This window comes from Dermochelys coriacea, chromosome 10, assembly GCF_009764565.3.
Source record: "Dermochelys coriacea isolate rDerCor1 chromosome 10, rDerCor1.pri.v4, whole genome shotgun sequence".
Taxonomy (NCBI): Eukaryota; Metazoa; Chordata; order Testudines; family Dermochelyidae; genus Dermochelys; species Dermochelys coriacea.
This window is the reverse complement of record NC_050077.1, coordinates 86,045,401-86,070,714: the sequence shown is the minus strand read 5'-3', so window position 1 is coordinate 86,070,714 and position 25,314 is coordinate 86,045,401. Positions and strand designations below refer to the sequence as shown.

The following is a 25,314-nucleotide window of genomic DNA, read 5'->3' as shown; positions in this document are numbered from 1 at the left end:
GTTAGTCTCTAAGGTGCCACAAGTACTCCTTTTCTTTTTGCGAATAAAGGATGTATTACTAGAATTGGTCTGATAACTGCTGAGCTGGTGTGTGTAGGCTGGGTTCATTAACATCTGGAGCAGAGATTCCCCATCATGCAGTGTTTCCCTGCTTTTCTGGTCCCAGAATTTCATGCGGTTCTTGCCTTGGAATCTCTGTTCTCCATTCTGAATGCTACTGGAGATGCCTCCTTGCCCCATCTTCGATGCAAATGAGGCTAGGGGAGTTTCCTTAATCCTGTCATCCATATCCCAGGGGTCTAGGTGCATCTCCCACTGCCTTTTCATTAGGGTGACCAGATGTCCCATTTTTGTAGGGACAGTCCTGTTTTTGGGGACTTTTTCTTATATAGGTGCTTATTACCCCCCACCCCCTGTCCCGTTTTTTCACAGTTGCTATTTGGTCACCCTTCTTTTCATTGCTTTTTGTAAATCTTTCTTCTGATGCAGATTTGGTTCAGTCAGAGGCTGGCGGAGGGTAGGGGGGGAAAAGAAGGTCTTTCGTGAGTCCGGGGTGTAGTGGGTACTGCGCCCTGGTTCCCCAAGAACACAGAGCTACAAGGTAACAATGTCATCTCTTCTTGCTTCTCTTTTCTCTGTGACATTCATAAATGTCACCTCTCTAGACTTACTGTGTACAGTGCTATTGTCCATTTTCTCATTGGCAAAGCACTACATCCTAACCTGAGTTTAGGAAAGCATTGACTTTAGTGGGACTTTAGCACATACTCAATGCTTTCCTCCACTAGAGTCAGAATATGTCATCTCTCTGCTTGCAAGCTGTATCCTATTATCCCGTTTGTATTGTTTTTTAGATTCTAAGCTCTTTAAGTTAGGGACTGTTTCTGTCCACATGCTTATACACTGCCTAACATCAAGGGGCTCTGATCCTGACTGGGACCTCTGGCACCACCACAATACAAATACTTACCAATCATCATCATCATTAAAGCTCTGAAAAGTACCATGCGCATAATAATATCCCTATGTTCAAACACCAGTGACTCTTCATTCATTTCTGGATCCAGTTCAAAATCACCTTCATTTTAGAATCCGCCATGGTCTTGTTCCCACACATTTCAGAGACCGTCTTTACTGCCTTTCTCTGCTCATCTAGCATTGTCATTTAGCAGTATGTCCCAAGCAGACTGCAAAAAGCTACAAAAGGATCTCACAAAACTGGGTGACTGAGCAACAAAATGGCAGATGAAATTCAGTGTTGATAAATGCAAAGTAATGCACATTGGAAAACATAATCCCAACTATATGTGTAAAATGATGAGGTCTAAATTAGCTATTACCACTCAAGAAAGATCTTGGAGTCATTGTGGATAGTTCTCTGAAAACATCCACTGAATGTGCAGCAAAAATGCAACAGAAGGTTGGGAATCATAAGGAAAGGGATAGATAAGACATAAAATATCATATTGCCTCTATATAAATCCATGGTACACCCACATCTTGAATACTGCATGCAGATGTGGGTGTGGGTCTTGAATACTGCATGCAGAAGTGGGTCGTCCCATCTCAGAAAAGATATGTTGGAATTGGAAAAGGTTTAGAAAAGGGCAACCAAAATGATTAGGAGTATGGAACAGCTTCCGTATGAGGAGAGATTAATAAGTTTGGGACTTTTCATCTTGGAAAAGAGACTACAGGGGGATATGACTGAGGTGTATAAAATCATAACTGGTGTGGAGAAAGTAAATAAGGAAGTATTATTTACTCCTCATAACAAACAAATTAGGGGTCACCACATGAAATTAATAGGCAACAGATTTAAAACAAAAGGAAGTATTTTTTTCACACAACAGTCAACATGTGGAACTCCTTGCTAGAGGATGTTGTGAAGGCCAAGACTATGACAGGGTTCAAAAAAGAACTAGATAAGTTCATGGAGGATAGGTCCATCAATGGCTATTAGCCAGGATGGCAGGGATAGGCACCTGGCATAGGCCACTGTCGGAAGACAGTATACTGGGCTAGATAGACCTTTGGTCTGACCCAGTCTGGCCGTTCTTATGTTCTTATTGACCTCTGGCCTATCCCGTCACTGTTAGTATGAGAGCCTCTGTAGAGAGCCCTGCCCATTGACTCTTGATTGATTTCACATACCGACTGAAGATGTTTTCTCCTTGCCAATACCTGTGACTCCCTCGCCCTCGCTGGTTATTATTTCTCTCTGTAAAGTATCTGTGGATCCAAAAATAGATGCTGTACAAAATAAAGATGTACTGTAGCCGTTTTAAACTAAGCTCTGCAGATCATGTATTGGTGGTCCATAGAGTACTGGCTGGGTACAGCTGTTTCCAAATGCTGAAGTGCACTAAAAAAGCTAAAAATACTGTACCATACTTTGTTAATACAGTAGAACCTCAGACTTATGAACACCTCGATAAGAGAGGTTGTTCGTAACTCTGAAATGCTCATAACTCTGAACAAAACATTATGGCTGTATTTTCAAAAGTTTACAACTGAACATTGATTTAAAACAGCTTTGAAACTTTACTCAGCAGACAAAAAATGCTGCTTTTAACTAACTTAATTTAAATGAAACACACACAGAAACAGTTTCCTTACCTTGAATGAGGTGTGTGGTTGACGGTCAGTTCGTAACTCTGAGGTTCTACTGTACTGCTTTTTCATGTAAGCAGTTGCTGCAATTATCACATGTGCTAGTGAATGGAGGGGGAGGTTGCTACAACAATCTCTTTATTAAACTGTGGTCCAACATTATGAAGCAGTTTGATGTGCCTTGTTGTATTCTGTTCATCTGTGAGGGGGATAGGTATTTAGTGGGTAACTGCAGGTACCAGGTTAGCCCTACTTTTAATTAATATCTTTACTAGTGATCTGGAATGGGATGTAAACACTGTGTTGATTAAATTTACTGATTAGAGTAAATTATGAGATGTTCAGAACAGCCACAATGGACAAAAGGATAATCCAAAGGACCTACAGCGAAAGGAATTTTTGGAGGGAAATGACTAGAGGAGATTTCATTTGGGAAAGTGCTGCTAATCCAACCATGCCCATTCAACAGGAATATTAGGAAAGTAGTAATAGCTGAAAGAGATGTAGGAGTGATAGAGAAAAGTACATAGATATGAATACGCTTGCAGCTGCCAAAAAAAACGCCAAGTACATTTGGGCCTCATGTGCTGGGGCATAATGTCCTGGGACAAAGGTGATGTGCTGCTTTCTCTGTGGGTCTAGCCACCTCAATCCCAGAAGAGCAACAAAACTGAAAGCGAAGATTAAAAGAGTTTCTGATATGTATCATCTGGCCAGACACTGAGAATAGTGTGAAAAACATGATCAAGTTTAGAGAGGATGGAAAACCAAAGCAGGAAGAATTGTTTGGGGATCCAAGACACGTAAATTCTGGGAATGGGTTGAAATTAATCAAAGGAAAATTTAGGGTTTTCAGAAATACAGCCTGACAGTGAAAGGTATCCAGATTGTGGACCATTAAATTTTACAATTCGCTATCTGTAAAAATGAGAGAACCCTTTTTCTCTCTCACCCTTGGTCTGTTTTGTCTATTTAGACTGTGAGTAATTTGGGGTAGGATGTGCCCATGTCTGTGTCCCCAGGGAAGAGAACAGAGTCCCATCACTTGAAAAACTGGGACTGAAGCCTGGAGAACTAACTGTAGTGAATAATCCTGCCTTGCACCAACAGGAGTTGAGCAATAAATATCCTGATAGTGCTCTTCCACCTCTCTCTCATCCCTCAACCTGTGTGGGCTCTGAGCACTTGGGCTTTTTCAAGAGAAAAGATGGGAGAGGCTGCTGCATACCTCTCTAAAAGCCACACGGTGAGAAGTATGTATTGAAGACAGCAATAGTTTCTGAATACTGTGCAAAAGAACAACCACCACACATGTTCCTCTTCACTTTCTGTTCCAAAATTTGTTGTGTTGCTGTGGGGTTGTTAAACAGCTGCTGTGCCCTACCGTAGAAGTAGCTGCAGCTCAGTGTGTGTGTGAATGATCCATGTGTGTGCGTGCACAACCCCCCCCCCTTGGGATTCTTCCTGATGACCGCTTATATCTATACCATGCCCGTCATCACAGTGTCTGTGAGATATAACACTTATCTCCAGTGCTGGTGGTGCAGCCAATATGGGCGTTACAGTGTCTTGGAATCTGAGTTCACTATGTTGCTGATACCCTTGGGGTGTGTGGGACACCATCTCCTAGAGTTAAGGGAACTAGAGTCTGAGAAACTGTGGCCTGATTTCCAGTTTGGGAGTGGGGAATGGAACTCGGGATATGGGCATGAGCCTTCCCCACACAGACAGATTCCTGGGAGTGGAGATGGGGAATGGGATAGCAGCCACTGCTGGGGCTCAAGCCAGCACTGTGCAGACTCCCATGTTTCTTCGAAAGGTCAAATAACAGTCAGATGTTCCTGTTTGTTTTCTCTCTGATGTCTGAGCAGTGGCAGAATTATGCTGCTTGCACAAGGCCAGGCTGCCTCCCACAGACATGCCACTCACCAGCTAGCTCCTGCTGCCAAAAAACAGATAGCACAGTTATGGGATTTGCCTGCCAAGGATCTCGTCTTTCTGGACTCTACTACAACCCTACAGCCGGCCCCATGCTCAGCACCTCAACCCCACAGCCGGCCCCATGCTCAGTACTTCCTCCCCTCAGACCCACTACAACCCTACAGCAGTCCCCATGCTCAGCACCTCAACCCCACAGCCGGCCCCATGCTCAGCACTTCCTCCCCTCAGACCCACTACAACCCTACAGCCGGCCCCATGCTCAGCACCTCAGCCCCACAGCTGGCCCCATGCTCAGCACTTCCTCCCCTCAGACCCACTACAACCCTACAGCCGGCTCCATGCTCAGCACCTCAGCCCCACAGCTGGCTCCATGCTCAGCACCTCAGCCCCACAGCAGTCCCCATGCTCAGCACCTCAGCCCCACAGCTGGCTCCATGCTCAGCACTTCCTCCCCTCAGACCCACTACAACCCCACAGCCGGCCCCATGCTCAGCACCTCAACTCCACAGCTGGCCCCATGCTCAGCACTTCCTCCCCTCAGACCCACTACAACCCTCAGCAGGCCTGAGGCACAGCACTTCCCCTCTCAGCAGGACCGCCTGCGGGGGGGGGGTGAGTGGGGCAATTTGGAGACAGGGTAGGGGCAATTTCGGTGGCAAGTCTTTCAGTCCCTCTCTTCCTCGTCAGCGGCAGCTCAATCGCTCCGCTTCAGGCTTCTGCAGCAATTTGACAGTGGGTCCTCCTGTCCTTTTCTTTCTTCAGCGGCACGACTTTTCTTTTTTCTTCTTTGCCGCTTTGGGCGGCAAAACTAACTTTTTTTTAATGGAAGGGGCCCCTGAAATTGCTTTGCCCCAGGCCCCCTGAATCCTCTGGGCGGCACTGCCATTCAGGCCCATTACAACCCGCACAGCAGGCCCGCCTGTCTGGATTCCTGGGTTTACAGACCTGCTGATGCCCCTTACTTGTGACTTTGAGCACCCTAGTGCCTGGCAGTATTTCCCAAATCACATAGGCAGTCCGTGGAAATTGAACCTGGATCTCCCAAGTACCAGGCTAGTACCCTAGCCACTAGGCCATCCTCCTTCTTAGCTCTAGAAATTCAGATCCCCTGTAATACCAGGTTAGGGAGCAACCTCTCCAGCATGGGTGGGACCCTCTGCCACCAGTGTGGAGCCACCCTTTCCATCAGCACAGTGCCCCCCATAATGGGCTAGGGAACAGCTTGTCCTGATACTAGTTTTGCAACATCCCCTCTGGCAGCGCTACCCCATCTGTGGCTGACAGCCAATTCTCGGGCTTTCTTTAACGCTTCAATTAGTGAGTCCATCTTGCATTAAGAGAGGGGAAGGTGTGTGTAACATATGGGATAAAAGTAGGAGCCTTTCTCAATATTCTGTGCAAAACTTTTTTTCTGGCCTCTATAATGACGCTCCCCAAAGGCTGCTTCCTTGTAATTTGCATTACAGTGCCAGAGTGGGAATGAATATGTTGTTCTCTCGCTCTTTGAACAGACCCATTTTGGGACTGAAATCTTTTTCTCTCTGGCACTGAGGAAGCTACAGTTGGAGATTTTTCAGCCTCCTTATAAAAGAGCCAGTTACCATCTCGGAGTGATGATGTCATTTAAAAATGAAGTAGATGGAAGCCTTTCAGTTTGCAGAAGACTATGCTAAATTATGCAAATATATGCACCCAGTGATCACTCATGCAAAGCCAGGGCTGTCTTCAAATGTGGCCTTTTGTTTATACAGATTCAGAAAGGCCTTGAGTCCTGTAATGTGTGGCTCAGAGCCATGCTGAAGTGTGGGAGAAGGCCAAGCAGCTGCAGAGGTTCAGGGCCTCACTGCAGGAAGAGCTTTTTGAGGAAAAACTCTAGGAAAAAGAAAAGGACTTGTGGCACTTTAGAGACTAAAATTTATTTGAGCATAAGCTTTCGTGAGCTACAGCGAGTCAGGATATTGAGGTCATGGTATGGCAGTAACTGCAGCAAGTTTTCCCCTGTAGTGTCAGCTGGAGAAGTTAATCTTCACTTTAGCACCTATACACTGTTTTGTAGTGTTAGTGGCTGCTGAATTCCACCCAAGAGGCTGCTGCAGTATAGGGGAAAGGATCCCTTTATAGAGAAACTGTAAAACTCCTTGAGATCCTTTAGAAGTGAAGCTACAACGAGAAGTGCCTTCTGGTACAATCACTCAAAGCTGAGTGACTCAGCACGTAGTTCGTGGAAAGGAACTGCCCTTTTCTGGTGCTGCTCCTCCAACAAGACTAAATCAGAAGAATTGTGTACCTGTATACATAAACCTTCGTCTGGCCATATTATATATAGCCCTTTATATGGGGTGGGAGGCAAAGTATTGTCATGAATCAAAAACCTTCTAAGAGATAGGAAGGAGCATAGAAATAAATGGTCAAATTTCATCATGGCAAAAGATGACCAGTAGGGACTTCAAGATTCCACATTAGGTACAGTGTTGTTTAATCTATTAATGCTCTGGCAAAGGGCATGAACAGTGAGCCAACAAAATTTACAGATGACACAATGATTTAGGTCCAGAGAAGGGTGTGAGGAACTTCAAAGGGACTTAACGAAGTTGAGGTAATGAGCAGTATGGTGACTGAGGACATTAAAAAATTAACAAATGTGAAGTATTTCGCATTGAGAGGATGGGGGAAAATAAACTTCTCATGCACCTTACAGAGTTTTATATTAACTATATCAATTCAGGAGAAGGACCTGGGCATCACTGTAGACAGCTCTATGAAGACCTGCTAAATGTGCAGCTGCAATCAGAAGAGCAAACAAGATGTTAGGATGCATAAGAAACAAGATGGAGAATAATGCAGAGACTCTTACAATGCCCTTATGTACCTTTATGGACTGGCCTCACCTGGATGCTGAGTTCAGTTCTGGTCACACCATCTCAAAAAGGATGTAACAGAATTTGAGGAAGTTCAGAAAAGGGCTACAAGAATGATTAGGGGGCTGGAGAAACTCTTATGAAGTGAGGTTAAAAAGATTGGGATTTGTTTACCTTGTCAAGGACACCAATAAACAGGACATGATAAAAGTCTAAAATAAAGAATGGTTTAGAGAAAGGAGATCAGGAGCTTCTCATCTCCTGATCTCATAACACAAGAACAAGGGGACACTCATTGCCACTGAAAAGTGGGGAATTTAAAATCACTAAAAGGAAATGCTATGTCATACAATATGTAATTAGACATTGGACCTCACTGCCACATGATATTGTTGAGGCCAAAAATTTAGCAAGAGTCGAGGAGGGGATGGATTAGGCCAGGGATCCGCAACCTTTGGCACGCGGCCTGCCAGGGAAAGCCCCTAGCGGGCTGGGCCAGTTTGTTTACCTGCCACGTCCACAGGTTTGGCCGATCACAGCTCCCACTGGTCGCAGTTTGCCGTCCCAGGCCAATGGGAAGGGCGGCCAGCACATCCCTTGGCCTGCACCAGATGTTCCCTGGCGGGCTGTGTGCCAAAGGTTGCCAATCCCTGGATTAGGCAGTGTAGCCTATGGAATAGAGTGCTGGACTGGGATTTCGGAGACCTGCATTCTATTCCTAACTCTCCCACTGGCCTGCTGGGTGACAGCAAATCACTTCACCTCTCTGAGACTCACTTTTCCAATCTGTGAAATGGGGACAGTGATACCAATTTGCTTTGTAAAACGCTTTGAGATATATTGATGGAAAGTGTATATAAGAGCTAGGTGATATTATTATTTCTACTGATAAGACTGTCCAGAGTTGTCATAATTAATGCGAAGAATAAGAGTATTGAGAAGGAGACAAACCTCCTGTTTCAGAGCCAAAGCCAATCTCCACTATTAGGGGTTAGAATGAGACCTTCACAAATAGATTATCCCACATCTGCTATTGTGGGATTCTTGCACCTTGCTTTGAGGCACCTGATGGTGCTGGCTGATGCCCAAGATAGGATATTGGACTCAGTAGACCAAAGGTTTAACCCAGTGTGGCAATTCCTATGTTTGACTGCACAGACCTTGTGGTGATTATGGTAATACAGAACATACATGGAATGTGAAAAGTTAAAATTAAGACTCGTGCAATTGGAATTTTAACCTTAATGTTTCATAATATGCAGGGAAGAGGTTTGCAGCTAATATATAGTTTTCGTGAGTATCATTTGACAAGGCCTAAAGAGCGCAAAGCCAGAATGGTGAACCAATAATCGGTTCATTAATAATATCTTCCAGGTGACTGAGGTTGTGGCTCTCACCAAACTGAGACTGTTTTTCTGTGTACTGTAAACTCTTGACAGTGGGAGCCAGGCAGAGCAAGGGCCAAGTGTGATCACAGTGCGATCTTTCAGGCGTATCTCTCCCCTTTGCCAGAGCACTCCTGTGGGACAAAGTGCTGTGGGATTCATTCCATTAGTATAAATGACTCTTTCTGTAACCTCAGTTACTCGATTCTCTATTTCTGATTTAAATAATTTTTGACAATAAGCGTAAAGAACCCCACCCCCCACCTGTGCATTTGAATTCTTTGCCTGTGTAGAAGAGGCCTGTGGAACTGGCTTCTTCTGAATAGGCTCTACAGAGGGAGCTGTCTGTAGTGGGCTCTTCAGGTATGAGTCCAACATGCTCATATTCAAAGTCTTTAGGGTAACCTACATTTCCCTGAGCTGCCTTGGCCTTGGACCCACCAAGGATGTGGATCTCAAGATCAAGAGGGAAATCCCTTTGGATACTGCTCTCCTTGGTGTTTTGATCTATCACCTCCTGGGCTCTGGGCCTTCATGTTGTACTCTAGGTTCCCACTTTGATGTTAAGAGAGTGTACTGCACTGTGGATATGAATAAGAACATCAGAACGGCCATACTAGGTCAGACCAAAGGTCCATCTAGTGCAGTCTCCTGTCTTCCAACAGTGGCCAATGTCAGCTGCCCCAGAGGGCATGTGAACAGAACAAGTCCATTCCTGTCACTCATTCCCAGCTTCTGTCAAACAGAGGCTAGGGACACCATCCCTGTCTATCCTGGCTAATAGCCATTGATGGTCCTATCCTCCAAGAACGCATCTAGTTCTTTTTTGAATACTGTCTGTCATTCCCCACGTCTCTCTTTCTTACTGCTAGTTCTCTTGAACTTTTGGCTGGAACTCAGCAGAGTGATTCTGCTTGCTCCAGTTGCAATTCTCAATTCTGTTAGCCCCAGTTGCACTTGGTGCTTCTCCTGAGCCTGGATCTCTTGCCTCTGAACTCAGATCAGAAAGCTCTTCATCTGAGAGCATGGTTACAGGGCTGTTAAAAGGGCATCCTTGTATTTCTCTGGGAAAGGCTCTTCAGTACTTGTGGAATCACGTCTGTGAAATAGAAATGATGTAAGCATTCAAAAGCTTCTAGAGATGATTCCAGTCTCTTGTGCCTTTACCAGTCATTTTAGAATTTTCTTTCTCCTAGATGGAGTGGAAGTTCTCCTGTCTGCCATCTTTGCTTCTATGTGCCTGTGCAGAGGGTCTGTCTCATCATCCTTTCCAAGACAGTATATTAAAGGGCCAGTGAATGTGTTTATTCAAAATCATGACCCATGAATCCATGAGATGGAAATCTTGGTTCCCTCAATACTTATCCTGTCTTTTGAGTCAATCTGCCATTGAGGCCAGGAACTTAACAAGAGTCCAAGAAGGATCGGTCAGTTATATGAATAACAGGATAATCAGAGTTATAACTGTAATGATTAAAAAAAAAAAGCTTTGGAAGGGATGTAACTGCTCCTGGGCCACAAGCTGACCTAACTAAGAGCAGTAAGAGTAAACTGTCCATGGGGTAGACTATCCCAGAACTGCCTGCTGTAGGGTTTCTTCCTCTGAAGCAGCTGATCTTGGCTAAAGTCAGCAACAGGACATGTGGCTAGATGGTCCAGTGGTTTGATGCAATCTGAGAATCCCTGTGTTCTCTGTGTAATGGTCCCTATGTGTATTCTACTTGGTGCGCATGCGCTCCATGGGCCTGAGTCCAGAAGATTTTTGCCGGCAATGTCCACTGCTCCATACCTGTGCCCCACTCCTCCTCATGTTCCAAACTGAGAGTATAAGAGGCAGCATGTACCGACTGCCTCTCTGGTTCCTTTCTGCCATCCATGGTCTGAGACAGCATCTCTTCAGTGTCTGTAGTGTTTGCTAGCATCCTCTGCATCAAACTATAAATATCTATAGATAACTCTTAGCTAATAGTTTTTAGCAGTTGGGGGCCAAGCTCTCGGGATTCAAAAGCTAAATGTCATGGGGTCTTCCCAGTCAATGATGACCATGTCAAATGCCTCTGTTGCCTCTGGGAAGCTCACAGCCCCTCAAAGTGCAGGATTTGCTGTTCTTTCCCAAGCCAAACCTGTCAAGCCTGTGAGTACAGGCTTCAGAAATTCTTAATGGCTCATGCTATAAGGCCTCAGTCTGACCCTGGGCTATCAGACCCACCCTCCCCCAGTACATTCTGCAGAGAAACTGGGTAGCGCCCCCTCCGAGCACAGTGATCTCTGGCTCCAGGGCTGATAGGAGTAGAACTAAAAAAAAGTCCTCCAAAAAAGGGCAAGAGGTGGATAGGAAACACTTTCCCAAGAAGTGAGAGAAATCCCCCTCCATGTCCTCATCCAAGAAGAATACCTATTCTCCAACACCTTCCAAGTCAGGTGAGACACTGTGTCAGGAGCTCACAAGGAATGTGGTACTAATCTCCTGGCTCTGAAGAGCAACAGCATCCCAAAACCAGTGTTATCTGCAGGAGCTGGACTGTCCCAAGTACAGTGAGAAATGAAAGTGGACAGTTCCCACACTGATGGCACCATCACACCATGGTAAGGAGTTGTTGGTATCAAAGACCATCATCATTGGTGCTGAAAAAAAAAAAAAAGGAGTTCATGCCCTCCTCTTGCGTCTGGGGATAGATACATTGCTTGTGAGGGAACTGCTAGCTTCTCAGGCCTGGAATCCCCGATTTTCTCCACACCATCGTCCAGCGCATGGGGGAAAAGGAGAGTCACTCACTGGTACCTTTTACCAGCCAGGGCATCATAAGATCCTGAGTACCAACAGCACTGCCCCTAGAGTCGGAAGTTTCCCTTTCTGGTGGCCACCACTTCAGCCAGAAGAGTCGGTGAGTTTGGAGGCTCTTATGACTAATCTGCTTTACATGATCTTCCATAGGGATTCCTAAAATTCATTCTCACAGGGATCTTGGAATTCCATCTAAATAGACTATTTGCTTACTTGTCTTCTCAGCAGAGGCATGTAGCTTTGTGAAGGATAGCAGGCTGTACTCTCTAGATGTGCAAGGATTGGCATTCTACCTGCAAAGGAGCCTTTCAGAAATAGTCTAGATTGTTTGTGTTCTTCGCAGAATGTCAGAAAGGGTGCCCACTCTCCTTCCCCTTTTCTGGCTCTCCAAGGGTTATTAGCAGTATAAAGATACTGGAGGAGTGTATGGTCCATGCTGACCCTCATATCCTGGGTTTGGAACACAAAGAGGAGTGAGGTGCAAGTACAGACCAATGGAACTGCTAGCAAGAGTCTTCCAGTCTTAGGTGCGTGGAGCACATGTGCACCAGCAGTGAAATAGAGCTAGAGCCTACACATCTCAAAGAACTCCAGATAACACCTAATTTAACCTTGGTAAATCATACTGAGCTACAGCGGATGAAGGAAATTAATCCCACCTGCTAACTTCAGCATGTGCTCTGCCCCACTCTGGAACAAATTGCCTAGGGAGGTTTGCAGTTTTTAAGAGCAGGTTAGACAAGCACCTGTCAGAGATGAGCTAGATAATACTCGGTGTGGTGGGTCAGGACTAGCTGCTCTATCAAGCTCCCTTCTAGTCTTACATTCTATGATTCTAAGTCAGACTGTGAGTCAGAAAACTTCCCGAGAATGACAAAAAATTCCTCTCAAGGACTGCATTGTCCCCAGTGAAGGGCAAGAACAGTTGAGTCAGCTCCCATTAGTTTGCTCTCAAAGCCCCATAGCAACCACAACGTGGCTACTTTCTCAAGCTACATCTCCCTGGCAACTGCACTGAAACTAGATTAAAAACCATGAGTAGGCAGGTGAGGCCCCACTGTCTGCTGGCATTTATGAGCATAGGGGAGAGCCCACATGGGCTACACAGTGTTGGGTTCTAGGGTGGCACCTGTATTGGGTCAGAACAAGCCTGGTTTGTTTTTGTGTGGAAAGGGCACGACCCTGGCCTGTTAGATGCCAAGAGTTTAACTACACCCTTGAACATGACATGAGGCCTTGGAACCAAGGGGAAGGGGAAAATCTGCAGCAAAGTGAAGCACTGGGGACGGAGCTGTTGGCAAAATCCCAGCAGGCTTTTTCCTCCCTTCCATTCTCCTTGCCTCTCCCTAGGCCAAAGGACCCTTCATCACCGGAGTGAGACTCTGGAGACAGTGATCCTGGTCAATCCCAATGTGGAGAGCATTGTTTCTGAGGTAAGGACCAAGAACGACCTCTTGCAATGGGACGACCCCGGCATTTTCTCCACATCAGCTGTTCTGCCTATGCTGACCCAAGCACAGCCAAAGCATTAGCTCATTAATAGAGCATTTCCCACCCTTCATGAGCAGTTTTCCTAGACCAGGTGTGCAGCCAGCAGAATTACTTCCAGACTGTGTGCTCAGTGTGTTTACCCAGCAGGAAGATCCATGCTGCACCATTGCCATACGTTCCAGCTTATTTCTAGATAAAGGAACACATGCCAGTGCCATGCCACACATTAACCCTGAGGAAGAATGCTAATTCCTGGGAACTGCCTAATCACTAGAGCGTTTGTGAAGCTCTTTTAGCAGGAAGGAGGGAGGGCTTCAGCCCGTGAGAGACGGTGGAGCTGGATGGGATTCCTGAATAGAGCAAGCTTTGTTAATACTCTGCTGCTGGAAACTTCTCCTTATCCCTGGCCTCTGCTGGTTCTTGTCCCAAAGAGAGGCTGAGGATTGGGAGCAAGGGTATGCAGCTGCTTTGGAGGTGGGGTTTGCAAAAGAGCTTCTAGAACTTGTGTACTTAACTCCCTTGTGCTTTTTTGAAAAGCCCAGCCTGGCTTGGAGCTGGGTCAGGCAGGCAGCAGAGGCATCTTTGAGTGCTTCTGTCTCTACAAGCAACTATCTTTTATGTAGAAAAGCCCTGCTTTGACCAGCTGCTTGGGCCTGAACTCTTAGCATGACTTAGCCCTCTTACTGCTCTAGACCAGGGACTAGACCAGAGGTGGGCAAACTACGGTCCACAGGCCACATCTGGCCTGTGGGACTGTCCTGTCCGGCCCCTGAGCTTCCAGCCAGGGATGCTAGCTGGGGTTAGGGCCGGGGGGTCCCGGGAGGGGGGGCAGTCAGGGGACAAGGAGCGGGGCAGGTTGGATGGGTCAGGGATCCAAAAAGTTTGCCCATCCCTGGACTAGACGCTCATGTTCTGGATCCTGTCACTGGTTGAGACTGTGGAACTGGTGAGAAACCCAGAGAACCACAGAACTCCAAACCTGAGTGCTGACAACTTTCTGTCTTACGATAATAGGTCCGATCGCTGGTATGTGATTCATCTGCCTACAAACTACTGCTCCTGTGTGGTCAGAGCTCAGACCAAGAAGGAGACCTGATCCTGCAAACTGGGACCTTCACTTATCAGAAATTTGCTGAGATAATTGCAGATCCCGAGGCGAGTATGAATAGTAAACCAGGGATTCACCTCCAGCTGGCAGAGACCAGGGGGGCCTGGGCTCCATTTCCAGCTCACAGATACCCCAGCATACTGGTCAGAAGCCTGGCTCTCGGTTCTCCTAATTCTTGAACTAAATTACTGTAGGGCCTTGGGCAAGACACCGGTCAAAATTTTCCAAAGTGAATAGTGATTTGGGGGTGCTTTAACTTTCGAGTGCCCAGTTTGCGACACATCAGAGTTGCCCTATTTCCAGAAGTCAGGTGATCTGGCTTTTCTAAAAATCTTAAAGTATCTCAGCTTGGGCACCCAAATATTGAAGCCACCACAATCATGTGCCACCTTGGAAAATGTGATCCTCTTCCTTAGTTTTACTATTTATCCAGTGAATGTTATATCTATCTATCTATCTATCTGTCACACATACACACACACACACACTACAGTTTGTGAGAGTTAATTAGTGTGTGTCTAAAGCTTTGAGATCTTTGGATAATTAGAAATGCACTCTAGTATTTATTTAGCTGTATTCTGGTTTCTCTCTAAAAAGCTGTATTATTATTTATTCTCATTACCGCTCAGATACACTATTTTGTCGCTTTGACAGTTTCAAGCCCTGCTCCAGATGTTTCTGATCTGGTTGCAGTATTCACTAAGCACTAGGGCCCACATTTTCAAAATTGTATGCACATGATTTAAATGAGCATTTGTGGTAGTTGTGGTAATGAGACATTCAGCTAACTGGCTAGGAGGGTAGATTAACCGTCTGGACACAATCACCATAACTGCATGTATAGGCCTGGAAATCTGGATTTCAGAGCTTATTTTTCTCAATATATTCTCTGGGTTTTCTCAACTTTACTATTTGCTTCCACTCCTTCATGGGGTCAGATTGTCAAGACATCAGCTGAGTAGGGTCTCTTTAGGCAAAAGCATCCTATGCAAAATATTATCACTAACTCTAAAATTCATAAAATGTAAGCTGTTTAATTTTTAATATGGCTTTAGTCAATGTATTTGCATATCTGCATAGTTCTAAGGACTCCTGAAACAGATATTAACTCTTGCCTCTATATTTTTAATCAGATGATAGATTGCAACACTTCCAAATTAGCAATGATGTCCCAGCCTTTTAAAATCTGGGTCAGGAGAGACAATGAATCTGAGTAGAAAAGAAAATCCCAGCAACAAGGAACTAAAGTTTCAATAACTAGGAAACTGGGAAATTACTCAAAGAAGATGATGGGATAATGGCCAGCCAGTGAGAGTTGGTAGGAAACCACGAGAGTGTGCTTTGGAAAAAGAGTGGGGCTGACGGAGAGGATTCCCAAACCAATAGGAAACAGTTGCTTTTACACACCATGATTAGGGGCAGATTGTGCCCTTGTTGGCAGGGGGGGAAGAGGACAAGGAGACCCCTCCCTTTGTGTCTCTGCTCTTGCAGTCCTGGCATTAAGGAAGCAAAAGACCTCATCCTGACTAGGCCCCCACTCAGTAGCATTAGGCTTTGAAAGAGAGAGCAAGGCCAAGGCTCTGGCCAATACCTCATATTGGCCAAAGTTGGCCCAACAGCTGCATTCTCAGGGGCCTGCTAGAAGCATTGTGCCTGTCTGAAAGAGTGATGCAGCTCGGCATTGCCCTCTGACATGTCCTCTTTTGCAATACGTCAGCGAAGTCCTTAATGGTTCCACATTAATCGTTGCTTTAAAAAAATTATATGTTGCAATGTCTCACTTCTGTGTCTGACTGTGATTGTTCTTGTCTGTTTCAATAGGTTGCCCAGCTTCTCAGCAATACTGATCCAGATAACAAGGCTTCCCTCACTGTGTCCTGTTTGGGAGAGGGAGACTGGAGCAACCTTGGACATCCCCAGTTCCAGCAGCTTATTAATCTGAAACTGAACCCTGACCCAGTCCTACCTGAGATGGATGGGGTCTCTGAGTTTGCAGAGTATGTCTCTGAGACTGTAGATGTACCAACTCCATTTGATCTTCTGGAACCTCCCACTTCTGGAGGCTTTCTGAAACTGTCTAAGCCCTGCTGCTACATATTCCCCGGAGGGAGAGGGGACTCTGCTCTGTTTGCTGTCAATGGATTTAACATCCTAGTGGATGGTGGCTCTGAGAGGAAATCCTGCTTTTGGAAGCTGGTCAGGCATCTGGACAGAATTGACTCCATTCTCCTGACCCACATTGGGGCAGACAACCTACCTGGCATTAATGGGCTTCTGCAGAGGAAGATTTCTGAGCAGGATGAGGAGCAATCTCAGGGCTCCACCAACTACAGTGATTGGATGAAGAATCTCATCTCTCCAGAACTTGGGGTTGTTTTTTTTAATGTTCCTGAAAAGCTTAAGATGCCTGAATCATCCATGAAAGTAAAGAGAAGCATTGAAGAGGCTTGCCTGACATTGCAGTACCTGAATAAACTCGGCATTAAATCAGAGCCCCTCTACAGGGTGGTGAGTAACACCATCGACCCCATTACTCTGTTCCACAAGATGGGGGTTGGTAAGTTGGACATGTACATCCTGAATCCTGTCAAGGAAAGTAAGGAGATGCAGTTTCTAATGCAGAAATGGGCTGGTAATAGCAAAGCAAAGACTGGCATCATTCTAGCAAATGGGAAAGAAGGTGAGATTTCTGTCCCTTATCTGACCTCCATCACAGCCCTGGTGGTTTGGCTGCCAGCAAGCCCAACAGAAAAAATAATAAGAGTTTTGTTTCCTGGAAATGCTCCACAAAATAAAATATTGGAAGGTCTTGAGAAGCTCAAGCATCTGGATTTTCTGAGGTACCCAGTAGCTACTCAGAAGGATATATCTTCTGGCCTGCCTACACCTTCTCTGAAGCAGACCAAGATTAAACAGAGAACTGACAGCAAAGAGAGTCTGAAATCTTCCCCCAGGCCAGCTGCAACAAAGCAGGCCAGAAAAGAAGAGGCAAATGAGGATGGGGCTAAGGAGATAAAACCAGAGGTAGTAAAGGAGGCCAGAACTGAGAAAAAAGTGAAAGAACACACTGAGAAAATTCCTGAGAAATATGCTAAACCTGAAAAGATAAAGACAGAATCAAGTGATGCCCTTAAAGCTGAGAGAAGGAAACTAACCAAAGACAAGATTGGCAAGAAGCACCTCAAAGAGAAAGTGTCTAAACTGGATGAGAAGAAGGACAAAGAAAAGAAAGAGATTAAGAAAGAGAGAAAGGACTTTAAAAAAGATGATGGAAAGAAAGAAGAAAAAAAAGATTCAAAGAAAGAAGCCAAACCAGAGCTGAAAAAAATTTCTAAACCAGACTTAAAACCATTTACCCCAGAAGTCAGGAAAACATTATATAAGGCAAAAGTTCCAGGTAGAATCAAAACTGAAAAAACTCGAGTCAAAGCTGAAAAGGAAGCACCTTTGGAACAGAAGATGTCACCACTGCAGAAGAGACCTGTACAGCAAGAGCCAGGAATGGCTGACATGGCTGAGCGGAGATTAGTCCTGTCTTCACCAGAGGACCTGACGAAGGACTTTGAGGATCTGAATCATGAAGAGAAGGTGGAGCTGCAGGTGGCTCAGGAAATAACTGATATTGAAGTGAGTGATGCAGTCATGAGAGGACCTGAAACTGAAGGAAAGAGGGTCCCTGATATGACTGCTCAGAGTCACCTTGATGAAGCTCTAATTTTGGAAGACAACATCTTGATAAAGGTGACTCCTCTAGATTCCCCAGATGAGGGAATCATCACTATTGATAGGGAAGGAGAGTTGCCATGTGAGGAAAAGCCAGTCCATCAGCTAGAGGTGAGAGCAGGAGAGGCTGAAAAAATTGAGGATGAAGGAGCGGCCCTGGAGGAACCTCTTGAGATGGGAGAGTTTGCAGAAAAAGTTGAAAGAAAGGAGGAAGCCAAGCTACTATCAGAGGTTCATAAAGGTGAGAGAGGGCAAGTACCAACACACACAGAAACAGCAGCAAGAGAAGCTCAGACCCCAGCACTCAAAGAGAAGGAAGAAGAGCAGAAAATATCTTTGGACAGAAAGCAAAGGGAAGGAGAAATGAAGACTTATGAAAAGTACATTGAGGGGATGGATACAGGTGAGGAAAGTGAAAAGGAAAAGAGAGAAGATGTGATAGAAAAGGCAGAACTGGAAGAAACAGAAGAACAATACACAGAGGAAAAGGAGATGAAGACTAAAGAATTCTATCATCTACACCACGATGAGGAGAAAGGCATAAAATTCACTGCTAAAGAAAAGGAAAGAGAGTTCAGTGAGGAAATGGGTGAGAAAAGCAATTTACCTGAAAAGGAGGTAACTAAGGAGGAGTCCTACCTGAGAAGTGCACCTGTCCCTCCAGGAGCCTCAGCAGAACACATTTCATACATCCAGGATGAAACCATCCCTGGCTACTCAGAAACTGAACAGACCATTTCTGATGAGGAAATACATGACGAACAGGAAGAGAGGATCCCACACTTGAAGTATGATGTTAGTGCATATGATATTTCTGTGCCTGATCACCCAGGCTCTTTTGAAGCAGTACATGGTATCCAAGCCACCTCCACTACTGATATTGCTGCCAAGGGCTACATCAGCCAAGAATCTGAAATCCTTGTGTATCCTACAAGTATTGTGGCAGCCCCACTGGCTGAAGAGGAGCATGTGTCCTCTGCCACGTCTGTTACAGAATGTGACAAGCTTTCCTCTTTTGCCACTTCAGTAGCAGAAGATCAGTCTGTTGCATCCATAACAGCTCCACAAACAGAAGAGACTGGCAAAAGCTCGTTACTTCTGGACACAGTAAACAGCATACCTTCCTCTCGGACAGAAGCCACCCAAGGCCTAGACTATGTTCCCTCTGCTGGCACAATCTCTCCAACATCCTCTTTAGAGGAGGACAAATGCTTTAAATCTCCGCCTTCTGAAGACTTCCAGGCATTAGCAGAAGGAGAGAGAAAATTCCAAGCTCATAAGAAGGGCCTGAAAGAAGAGGCAGAAGAGGACGAAGAAGATGAGACTCCAAATATTGAGATGCCTGAGAAACTCAGAGGGCATTATGGTGCCCAGCTGTTTACTCAACAAGGGCACCTGGCTGATGTTTTAATTGAATCCCACACAGAAGCGTCCATGTTGCTATTATCCACAGGGGAAACACAACTTTCCCAGGTAGACTCCAGTTCTGGAGAAGCTGAGGAACGATGCATAAGTCCTGATGATAGCACAGTCAAGATGGCATCTCCAACACAGTCTGGCCCCACCAGTGCTGGACACACACCTTTCCATCAGTCCCCTATGGAGGAGAAATTGGAAACTGTGGAATCGGAGTTATTTGAAAAAGCCAGAGATAATTCTGTAAAGAAAGGTGAAGGACAAACTTCTGGTGTAGAAAAAGGAGCTGAGAGTGAATTTGAACCACTTAAAAAAGCTGAGGCACCTGCAGCTAACGATATCCCTGAAAACAAATTGCATTCTGTTATACAGGAGAAGCCTGACTTAGCTAGCAAAGTGCTACTGCCTATGGAGTCCATGTTTCCCAGTAAGGAAAAGCAGGAACTGCCCATTGGAAAGGAACAGCTGTCACACATTTCTTATCACAAACAGGAAACCATTGAAATTAGTGAAAAGGATGATTCCAATCTGTACATTCCTAGCACAGACATTTCAAAACCAGAAAAGGAGGCGGAGTTTAAAGAAACTGAAATGAGTCAAGACGTTTCACTAGAATTTGCAAAATACACAGCTAAAGAGCCAGTTTCTACCAAAGAAATATCTCCCAAAAATGCTGAGGTTCCAGAACAAAGCCAACTTGAAAGTGATAAATCTTCACAAATTTCTATTAAAGAAATATCTCCAGATGATTCCACATCATTTTCTTTTGGAGAAGAAAGTCTTTGTAAAGAAAAATCTTCAGATATTTCCATTAGAGAAGCTTCTCCAGAAGAAGGGAAACCACTATATTTCACAGGACATAGCTTAGAAAAAGAAAAATCTACCCACATTTCCATTAAAGACATTTCTCCAGAAGACACCAAATCTATTTCTCTCACTGAAGAGAGTCCTGGTAAGGAAACATCTCCAGACTTTTTCATTAAAGGAACTTCTCCAGAAGACACTAAGTCTCTTACTTTTACAGAAAAGAGCCCTGCTAAAGAAACATTTCTAGCCACATCCACTAATGAATTCTCCCCAAAAGCTGTCATACCCATGCATTTCATGCAGCAGAGCCCAGCTACAAGTGAAAAATCACTGGAAACTTCTGCCAAAGATATCATTAAAGAAAAACCCAAATCCCCTCTTTGCCCAGAACACAGCCCAATTAAAGATACACTACCCACAGAAATTTCTTCTGCAGAAATATCTCCAGAAGATACCAGATTGTTTTCTTTAACCAAAATGAGCCTGGTCAGAGAAGAGGCTTTAGAAATGTGCTCTCAGGAAACTTTTCCAGATGCCGAGTTCTTACGCTTAACAGAATCCAGACGAGTTCAGGATAAAGAGTCCTCAAGCGTTTGCTCTGAAGATGTCAAATCTTGTGATTTCATGGACGAGACACAAACTAAAGAAGAAAAATCTCCGGAAATGGAAGATATTTATATGAAAAATCTAAATTATGAGAAGAAAGTGTCGTTTCCAGAGGAGGTGGAAGAGAGAACAAGTAAGGAAAGCCAACAGAAGTATGATAAGGAAAGAGAGAGCACTTTTTTGGATGAGGTTCAGGAATATGAAAAAAAATCTTCTCTTACCATAACAGAAGAGGAAAAGATTATATATTCTATGGCATATGAAGATTATGCCTTGGAAACAGTAGAGAAGAAAACTTCAGACTCTGAATATGGATATTTCCAGGAAGAAGATGCCCCCAGGCAGGCAGGCCAACTTCCTAAGAAAGAAGATTACCTCTGTCATGGTGAAGACAAGCCTGTGCCTCAAGAAACAGAAGCTGGACATTTCAAAGTGGATTCAGCAGAAGAACAAGAATTTGCACTGCGGGAGGACAAAGGATTGTCACTGGAACCAAATAAAATGGGAATAGCCCCTCCTGGGATCACCTCTTCCGAAAAATCAGAAGTAGTTAGAGCAACCCCATCTTCTCAGCATGTCTGTATAGAAGAAAAACAGGTCAAACCATCAAGTGCAGCAAAAGGAAGGGAAGAATCATTGTTCCCATCTAAACAAGATTACTCCTACTTGGATCACGAGGAGAAAGCAGTCTTGGATCTATATGCTAAATCATTAGACCGAGCACTGACAGTATCTCCTCTGCCTGCATCATCTAGTGCTCTAGAAAAGGAGGCGGACACAAGTACACAAGAACTAGAAAAACATTTCATGACAAACCAAAGCAAACCAGCTTTGCAAGCTGAAGTTCTGCAGGGGGCCAGAGTGGAGATACCAGATGACTATGCTTTGAACCAAGAAACATCAGACTCTAAATACCTACTAGATATAGAGCAGAATGCTGAAAGCAAAACCACTGAGGCTCATGATGACCCTAGAGGAAGCAAAGAGCAGAGTGCAACAGCAGTTGCTCTTCTGTACTCTACAAGCCCAGCAGAATATGAATATGTAGCAGCTTCCCCAAAAGACAGTGATGCAGCATCAGAGGACAGCATGCACTCTTTTTCAAGACCATATCATCCCAAAAGAAGCAGTAACATTATAGGCCATTCTGAGGACATGGGTTCTTTCAGCCAAGTGGAATATCATACAGAGTCTTGCACTCGGAGCTCTTCCAGTCCTTCTGAGAAAGAGGTTTCTGAATTCAGAGGAGATGACCATGCTAAACAGCTAAAGCAGGAAGAAAGGGAACCAACACCCTACCCTGATGAGAGGACTTTCCAGTATGCTGACATCTATGAGCAGGTAGTTATGTCTGGAGTTGGGCTTCCGAGCCGTATCCTGAAGGATGTGGACAACTTAGGTCACCCCGATAAGGAAAAGCTGGAGCCTATATTTGTGGCCTCCAAGACAGAGAAAGTATCTGTCTCTCAGAAACAGCTACTTTATCACATCTCTGCAAAAGAAGAAGAGTCTTGCCTCTACACCTCTGCTGAAAAGGAGCTGTCATCCCCAACTTCCCCCAAAGATAAAGTGAATTCTTCCTTTGCATACACAGACAGCCATGAAAGATATTCATCTCTGACAGAATCAGATAAGCATGGGATGCCCAGTGACTTGAGATTCAAGGAAATGCAGGAAGGACAGAATGGGCTGAGCTCATCAACTGCCACACCAAAAGAACCATATTTGACCCTGCCTCCTTCCTCTCCTGGAAGCAGTGAGTGCACTCCTCCTAAACACACCATAGATGCATTTTATCAAGAAAAAAGAGCTCCCTACATTGAAGATGCTCATCCAGATGAAAACATAATTTCAGTCAGCCAGGAGCAGAGATCTCTGTCACCAATGAAGCCTCAGCCCAAAGACTTATACTACGAGAAAGCAGGACGAGGAGAAGAGAGCACCAGTGACTCAGAGTTAGAAAAAGGTGCCAAGGAGAAATCTGAAAAGGAGTCCAAATTGCCCAGCCCTCCCCAAGCACCAGAAAAAGTCAGTGAGCAGGAAGTGTATGCAGACATTTCAGTAATGGAGATGGCCCAGGTATCAGAGCTGCTTCACCAGGACAAGCACCAAGAGTCTCATTTGTCAACATCAGTTGCCTCCTCCCCTTGTGATCCAATGCAGAAAGAGGAACTTGGAGTTGAGAAAACTGAATCAGCAACAGTTAGGGAGGCAGGTACTGCTGGCTACAGTACCCTGACAGATACATGCAGAGATGTTTGGGCATCAGAAATGTCCTATTCAAGCCAAATTTCTTTGCAACAGGGAACAGATCCTGAAAAGTCCCCAAAGGAAGCACACTTTCTACTAACAGATTATCACCATGCAGAGACTGCTTCTGAGGGCTATGACAAAGACAAACATATTTGCTTAAAGTCTACTGCTAAATATGTGAAAGAGGAACATCAAAAGGGTCTGGCACTGCAAAGTAAAGAAATGGATTTCTCTTCATCTGGGTTTGAGTTTTCCTCTCTAGAAAAACATGACCCATCCATTGTGTTTGGACATGAGACATACCACTTAGGGGACAAATCTCTTATTTTAAAATTTCCTGATGCTTTGCCCTCAGACGAGGGGAAGAAAGATGAGTACCTGGAGGTTTCTAAAAAAGATACCAGTATAGATTCATCTTCCCTTAGCTTTTCACCACTGAGCCCATATAAAGAAGACAAGTTGTTCTCTGGGGCTGTGGAAAGAGAAGTTGCATCCCAACAGCAGGCAAAAGATGACTCTCCCAGACTCTCAGAGGATGCATCTCCTGAAGCCACCACCCCTGTGATACATGTTACAGCAGAAAGCTTCTACTCCCACATGCTTTCTACATATGCAGGAGGAGAGCCAGACACCAGGAGCCTGTGGGATGTGTCTCCATTGATTCCGGCTGATTCTGTCAAAACATATCCAGCTGAAACGGAAGGGTTTGTGTCTGCTGAGGACCGTGGTTCTGCATCCACATGTGATGTGGATAACACGCTGCCATGCAGAATTGTGTGCCGAAGTACACGGACATCATCACTGTCCACAGAAAAACAAAAGCAAAGTTGTGCAGCCAGCCCAGAAGAACACTCATCTGTCACTGAAATGCTTATGGCAGTGACCTCACTTCCTGATGTACTGACATCATTTCCTCCTCATCAGCAAGAAACAGCAGCCACAACCAATGGCCCAACAGAAGTGAGCACAAGTCCGCAAGCTTTCCAAAGTGTGCAGAGTGCAGCAGAGGTGAAAGATGAGAAAGCATTTCCTGATTCTGACTGGACTGTGTCACCATCCTTGGGGGAAGAGGATACGGCTAAGCAGAGCCGGCCTTCTTCACTGATGTCCCCTGAGCATACCTACCAGCCCTTTTTTCCAGAGGCACAAAGGGGAGGAAGAACTGAGGAACACGGAGATGCTTCCCATGAGGTAGAGCCGTGTTTAGGAGCCAGCTCTGACAACAAGCAGAAGTTCTCTTCCTGTGAATATAAACAGAGGAAGGGTGAGCTGTCTCCATCATTCATCAACCCAAGTCCTCATGACCTCTCTGATGACAGTGACCTCTCACAGGATGAAGGACATCCTTCAGTGAAGGGGAGGCCACACCACACTACTGGTAGCCATGTACAAGCCACGATGGTAGAGGAAACCCCTCCCACATCAGTGAGTGACTCTGGAACCTCCCAGTCTGACTCTGATGTCCCTCCAGAGACAGAGGAATGTCCATCCATCACAGCCGATGCTGCCATGGACTCAGATGAAGATGCAGATTTCCTCCCAGTAGACAAAGCTGTGGGCACTTCGCATCATGGCAGCACAAGGTCTAGCCATGATCCACAACCTGTTCCAATGATAGATCCCCATCCTCATCCCCCTCATCCAGATGTATGCATGGTGGACCCTGAAATGCTGGTAAATGAGCAAAATGTGAGCAGAACTGATAAAATATCCAAAAAGGATCTGAAAGAAAAGAGCAAAGGAGTGAGGAAGCCTTTGAGTAAACCCAAATCATCATCACCTGCCCGGAAACTAGATGTCAAAGGGAAGCGGTCTCCCACACCTGTGAAACAGCCATTAGACAGGTCTCCAAAATCTTCCACTGCAAAAAAAGAGCGAGACGGAGGAGAGAAGCAGTCAAAACCACGTACCCAATTAGTGCAGCCCTCTCACATGGAAGAGAAGGATGAGTTATCCCGGAGCAATCACAGCAACCCGGGCAAGACCCTTGTTAATGGCATCAAAACAAACCCTGGTAAGAAATCCCTCCCCAAATGAGAATTCTCTTTTGCTTAAACAATAAGCAAAGCACTAAAATGTAAGCATTTGCTTCACCATTCAGAGCACTGAGTGGCAGTTAATGAGCACTTCTTAGCAAGTCAGAGTGAGTTTGCAAGTGCTGAGGGATTGTGATAGGCAATGATTTAAAAAAAAAAATGCAGGGAATGTCAGTAGCAGTGAAGCCAAACAGCTGGTAATTTAAATCCTTTGTGTTTAGATTCTATTATACACACAGGGAGTATGTTCCCCACAGGGTGATTAGTAGTTGGAATTCTCTGGTCTCAGAGG

General features: G+C 45.1%; 2 protein-coding genes across 5 annotated transcripts in view; one reads left to right on the top strand and one right to left on the bottom strand.

The window, feature by feature from the left end:
• The window catches only part of PPIP5K1 (diphosphoinositol pentakisphosphate kinase 1), a 216,118-nt gene that overhangs the window by 17,302 nt on the left and 173,502 nt on the right, over positions 1–25,314 (bottom strand). Inside the window, exon 32 of one of the 2 annotated variants that reach the window (XM_043494218.1) lies at positions 2,819–4,552. The exons of the other annotated variant lie outside the window; for it this stretch is intronic. Within the exon in view, the coding sequence (XP_043350153.1) occupies positions 4,551–4,552 (2 nt within the window). The 3' untranslated portion in view covers positions 2,819–4,550. Of the gene's footprint in view, positions 1–2,818; positions 4,553–25,314 lie in introns of those variants that run through there. 2 annotated transcript variants of the gene reach the window in all.
• The window catches only part of MAP1A (microtubule associated protein 1A), a 113,874-nt gene that overhangs the window by 80,393 nt on the left and 8,167 nt on the right, over positions 1–25,314 (top strand). For 2 of the 3 annotated variants that reach the window (XM_038418595.2, XM_038418598.2), the window contains 3 exons: positions 12,933–13,015; positions 14,088–14,228; positions 16,003–25,000. In XM_038418595.2, the coding sequence (XP_038274523.1) occupies positions 12,933–13,015; positions 14,088–14,228; positions 16,003–25,000 (9,222 nt within the window). The remainder of the gene's footprint in view (positions 1–12,932; positions 13,016–14,087; positions 14,229–16,002; positions 25,001–25,314) is intronic. The other variant, XM_038418597.2, reaches the window with a different exon arrangement.